This window comes from Lissotriton vulgaris, chromosome 5 (assembly GCF_964263255.1).
Source record: "Lissotriton vulgaris chromosome 5, aLisVul1.2, whole genome shotgun sequence".
NCBI classification, from domain to species: Eukaryota; Metazoa; Chordata; class Amphibia; order Caudata; family Salamandridae; genus Lissotriton; species Lissotriton vulgaris.
The window spans coordinates 280,384,811-280,390,810 of record NC_141693.1 but is presented as its reverse complement, the minus strand read 5'-3'; the positions used below and the strand labels follow the sequence as shown (position 1 = coordinate 280,390,810).

At 48.5% G+C, this 6,000-nt stretch overlaps 1 protein-coding gene across 8 annotated transcripts in view; it reads right to left on the bottom strand.

Moving 5' to 3' along the window:
- Nucleotides 1–1,530: 1,530 nt before the first annotated feature.
- SAMD11 (sterile alpha motif domain containing 11) overlaps nt 1,531–6,000 on the bottom strand; it is a 243,279-nt gene continuing 238,809 nt past the window's right edge. For all 8 annotated transcript variants that reach the window (XM_086921420.1, XM_086921421.1, XM_086921422.1 and 5 more), the window contains exon 14: nt 1,531–3,040. In XM_086921420.1, the coding sequence (XP_086777546.1) occupies nt 2,792–3,040 (249 nt within the window). In that variant the 3' untranslated portion in view covers nt 1,531–2,791. The remainder of the gene's footprint in view (nt 3,041–6,000) is intronic.

Below are 6,000 nucleotides of genomic sequence, written 5' to 3'. Positions count from 1 at the left end.
AACAGAAAGTGAATGTGTCCCACGCTGCCCAATTAGGAGGCAGAAAATCTGAGTGACAATGAAGCCAACAAATGGGAAGAAATAGTCAGGCTTTAAGCCTCTTGTTGTATACAACAGCTCTTGCAAGTGAGAGCACATACAGCGCATGAGCTACATAGGCAAAACCTAAAACGGCCTCAGCATTTAAGAGGTGCAGCGTAAACACTATTAGCTTTGGCAATGCTTATATTGTTATGACCACAAACTAAAGCGAGATCAGGAACATGACAACTCCAGTTAACACTAGTAAAGAGACATCACTAGTAGAACTAGCACATACAAGGTGAGCTGGCCAGGCACTATATATGACAACTCAATACTTCGAGTCATTGGTTAACACATGTGAAAGATGTTAAGGCACAGGCAATAACTAGTGGCCAATAATTTAAATGTATTGCAGTGACTGTAGTTTAGCATGTCACCACTTGCATATTCAGCAACTGTGCATTCCAGCACCCAAGAGTAGCAAACGCAGCTAAAGAAGAAAGACTAACCAACAACCCATTCTAAAGCAACAAAACATAGTGGCAAGAGCAATGCAGATGTAAATGGGTCGCACTTTAACAGCACTAAATACATGAATCCACCTTGAGGGTCACAACACAACTTGAAGTCGTGTAATATTGTATTCTAACTGAACCTCAAGGCACAGGGCACCCCGTGCCAAAACACAACAAGATTTTGAACCTTTTAATCATTATATGTCTACAGCCGAACACTGCAGAATCCACTACATGCAGTAGCACAACTCCCTCATTCAACCAACATAGTATCAGAAGCCATACAGGTGCAACCGATGTGTCTCCAGTGACAGTATCAACTCCTCAAACCCTGTGTGAACACACCATTACTTTTGTGTGTGCAGTTATCACAGTCCCAAGGAACAGCCAGAGCATCACCAGTTCCATAAAACAGGTTTCTGCGCACCCTAGAGTTGTTGTTGTTTTCTCTCTCTCGTACACTGGACAATACACCAACCAAACAGCCACACACCTGTGTGATACAAATACCATTAACATGGCGTAAGCAATAGTGGCCTGAATGGCGATCCCACCGTTGATCACCTGTTGCGGAGGACCATTAAGTGGGAGCCCCCTTAGATGGTCAAATATTGCAGTGGCCTTACCTATCGTAGCCTTTTGTGGAGGCCCCAACATGGCAGTCTGGTCTGGATGCTAAATCAGTGGAAGTCTAGTCTATGCCAGTGATGCTGAGGCCACACTAGTGGTAGCCCAATGATGAGGCTCCATCAGTGGTACCATACTAGAAACCCCATCCGAGAGTGGCTGCTTGAAGGGAGGTCCTGTAATTGGCAGCCTTGTGCCGAGGCACACCACCGGAGGACCGAACAGCAGCACTTTTGTGTGACATCCTCACCAGCAACAGCCATGCTTGTAAACCTGGAAATGGAGGCAGAGTGGAGGCTTCTCTCGTGGTAACAAAGCGTAGAGACTCTACCAGGAGTAAATGCGAATGTCAGACACACCAGGGTTACACAGATTCTCTTTTTTATTGAAACTCGCTGCAGTGAAGCACTTCATGTGATGTTATAATGACGGATGGGATTATTCGACTATTTTACAATATAAAGAGATGCTAAATGTACCACCAAGCTATTTCTTTTAAGAATAGAATTTAGGGGAGGGGAGTTTGGGAGACACGTGCAACATGTAAACAATAAAAATAAAGGGAAGGGGGGTGTACCGTGAGAGTTCTGGGATTCTGTACAAAGTCTCAGGGGGTCCATCGTCCATTCACAGTAGTAAACTTGACCAATGAGGCAGGGTCCACCAGCAGTGTCTCTGGGGTCAGGGAGTCACCCAGTGGCCCTTGATTTAAGTATGTACCAGAAGTCACCCTTTGTGTGTTAGTTCACGTTTGCGGTCACACTGTGGGGTTGAGGGCAAGGAGGGCACATACGCGTACCCACAAGTTAGCAGAGGACCACAAAGACTTCTGCATTTCAGCAGCCTGGCCTGCCATCCTCGGAGGGGTGCCGACTCCCCCAGTCCCACTACATCAAAACAATGACCCTATAAGCAGCAATATGGTTTGCCCACCCACTTTGAGAAATCCCATGCAGAACCCCCTTCTGGAATTGTCCCTAGTAAACGCAGGCAGGATTCCCGCCTTTTTTTTTCTCTTTGGTATGTGTCGAAGTTGCAAGAGATGCATAGACGCAGCGGTAGGACACGGGGTGACACTGAGATCTTGGGGTGACCCCCTCAGACGCAAAGTTCTCTCGTTACTTGTTATATAAGATGTGTTTTTGGCAAAGCTGTGAGACAAACTTGCTGTAAGAGTTTTCGTTTTTCTTCAAACCAGTTTAATTAAATATATACTTATATATTTTATTGTTTTTAAACTTTGTCTAATGTTCTTCCAAATCTTTGGAATAGTTTATTTAGCCTCTAAATGTACGATTTAAAAAATAATCTCTTCTCGCTCCATGCGGTTATGGCTCGGCAGAGGGGTCCAGGTTTGTCAAAAGTCTTAAAGTACAATTTTAAATATATTTTTCATCTAGACGGTTCCGATGCAGAGCTGGTTGGGTGTCCACAGCGTTGAGATGGAGGTCCATGGGGTCCGGCTGTGGGTCCGCAGAGAAAGGCGGGAGGACGGGGTTCAGGCCAGGGCGGTGAGTCAGACAAGGAGATCTCTGGGGTGCTGACCACAGAGCTGGGGTGCGCGCCCTTTGAAACAAGGTGGTTGGGGTTCCAGCGCAGGGGCTTCTAAACCAAGCGGAGGTCAATTAGGAAGACGCCTTTCCAGGTTCACTTAGTCCAACCAAGAAAGGGGGGTTCCCGTTCTCGTGCTTCGGGGAGATGCGGCTGGCGGACATCATGGCGCCGCTGTAAGGCGAGGCCGCGCTCCCCGTAGATGGTGGCCGGATTTCGATTGTGCCCAGCTCACGGTCAGGAGGCCGCAACCCTGGGGGCTGAAGAGGGAAGGCCACAGGGAAGCTTGCCATGTACAGGACCCGGCCAACCCGCTTGGCTACCTGTGGGAAGACAGAGAGGAGTGGTTAAAGGTCAATATGGCAAAACATGATCCGTTTATACAGAACATAGGCACTATTAGTTATATAACTTGACAATAACAAGCATTGTGCATGGCGCAGACAGCTTTGTGAATAACCCCCATAGAATCTGGCTTCGCACAGACCGTTGATTCTATATCATAAAGAGATTCCACTCATCCCTTCTAATGTTTATATTGAATTATCACTTTATACGCAAAGCCCTGACGAAGTTCCTCTTGGCATAAGGGAACGAAACACGTCAGCTGTGTACCAGTACTTTAAAAAAAAAACTTCAAATAAAAGGAAGATTAAATGGACTATACTTGTTGCGTTTTTGATTGACTTCTACCAGAGTGCACCTTTTTTTTACCTATGAACACCCAGGTTTTTGACACTGCCCCAGATTTACAACATAGCATAACTCTGGGGCAGCAACAAAACTAACACCTTACCAATGCAGGCATAAGCTCGTTTTTTCCTTTTTAGCACACAGAACGAGGAAAACTCCTCCTTTGTTTATTTTTGTGCAGGTAAGTGTCCCTTCCTGCACAAAAACAATCATGCCAACAACACAGACACTCTTGCACCATGGTGCAAAGGTGCCTGCGTTGGCGCCCAGCTGCGGTTTGTGTGCCGGCGCTGGCAGAAAGGAAAGGAATGCACCGTATATTGTAGATACAGTGCATTCCGGCTCTTTCATTTTGACGTGGGGCAGCGCAGCTAGAAGGCTTGCGGCACTGTCCTATGCCAAAATATTGTAAATATGCCCCCCAGTTCTCTTGCCTAGGGGTGGGGGGAGGCTTGAGCACTGGCAAGACTGGAAAAGGTCTTGGCCCAGCTAGAATACTGCCTGGAAGGCTCTTCCCGAGCTGCAAGGATGTAGTGTTAATGTTCTGCCCTAATCAGGCCCACCACCCCTGCCCAGTGGCCCCATACTCTTCAAAGGGTCACCAGTGTGTGTGGGGTATGTGTGAAGTGGGGTTAGGAGGGGGCAGTTGGAGATACCACTTCTTTGGAGAGATAGTGCAGAGTGGTGGGGAGGCAGGAAGGGTCAAGAGATGAAGAGATGCGGAGTAGGCGGAAAGAGGGAGGGTAACATGAAGAGATAAGAGTACAAATGAGCAGAAACTGTTGAGAAATTATAAGGGGAGGTGCTGAGGAGAATATGGAGAGAGGCCATGGCCAGGCCTCCAGGCATTGCAGGCGCCGTCCGCACGAGAACACAAGCAACAAGGGAAGAGTGTTTGCTACCCACGGAGGTCAAACACTACAGGATAAATCCGAACTGAATAACAGTGTCCTGAACGTCATTTCACAAGGAGGTAAAAATGTGTGCGTCTGTCCCAGGTCACCACGCGGCTTAATCTACCGTGTTCGGGTCTTGATATGAGAGTTTTACACTGGAAAACTCTCGGCGTCGGCTCAACATCGCGTGATTCTGGACAAATAACTTCATCTACCCAGGAAAAAAATATGAATGCGTCCTTGTGTAATGTAAATAGTGATCTGTAGTGCGCTTCGATGCCTTCGGGTCGAGTTCGCGCTATAATTAAAAAGTAAATTGGAAAAAATGCACACTAAAGGGGTGCGCATGTCACTTGGTCACGAAACGCGCAAAGGACGACTGTTGACCAGATCCTGCCTTCTTGCCCTCCGCCTGCCCCCTGGCTGCACCGACCTTAGCAACAGAAAGGCAGTGCGCGGGGGAGGGCATATGTTTGTCAGTAAAATATTTAACAGCCTCGACTGCATGCCAAATGTTTCCCAGCAGGGGAAGGAGGACGGAGGCATGAAATCCCCACCGAAGGTGTCTGCAGGGCAGCGCCGGCCCCACTTCCCACAAGTCTGGGCGCTTTGGTTTCCTGCCAGCGGGTCCGCAGGGAGCCATTGGCCGACAGCAGACCTTGTTAAGTGCCAGGGCAGCTGGGAGGGCGAGCAGCCCCCCCCCCCCCCCCCAGAGAAGCACAGCTCAGCCCCTGGTACAGTGTGCTACAAGGTCGAAGAGCGCCCCCTCCCCCGCACCGCCCAAGTACACCGTGTAATCCAATATAGATGCGCAGCAGAACCGGACGGGAAACCAAAACCAGTCCTGACGAAACAACCCAACTGGGAGATGCCAGCGTGGGGTTGCCAGTCCGGCCTTGCCTACACGCTCTGGCAAAGTGTGTCCGAAGGTGCAACGCTCATATAGCCTAGTCCACTGTGCCCTAGGGGAAACACTGCACCAGTAATGCAGACAATGTATATGCCCATGGTGGGAGAACCTTCGCACAGTGATAACACTATAACATGGAGCGAGGGCATCGCCCCTCACCCCCAAAGGGCAGGCACAGGACAAGGGCCGAGGTAGCACTGACCTGGAGCACACAAGTGAGGGGCCCCAAACACCACTGGTTTCTGACACTACACTACTTGTGCGCACAACAGAACGGCACCAGTTCCTGCTTACGTTCCAGAGTTGGGTGTAGTGGCCTTAGGGCACGCTTTCCAAACACTTGCCACTAAGCTCGGACTACAACTAGCTCCACCTACAATCCAATCGCAGGCATCAGGTATGTACCTACCAATCCATCCGAGGTAGGGGGAAGAGGCTTGGCCTTGATACGAAAGGTTTAGATAAAAAAACACACAGGGGCAGATTTACAAGCCCCTTGCGCCACTTTTACGTCATTTTTAACATGGAAAAAGTGAAGCAAAAGTGGGGCAAGGTGCTTGTAAATCTGGCCCACAGTGATTAATATAGTCAATCATCACTGTGGATGCACTTCCTCGCTTTTGCCTTAGTGTAACCCAAACACCTTACTTTGTATTTTTAAGGATATGTCGCCAAATCTTTGCATTTGTAGTACTCTTTAACATGTTTATGGGTTTGGCACCGAATCATCACATTTGCACCTTAGTACGTGTTCAAGGGTATCTCACAGAATCTTCACATTTGT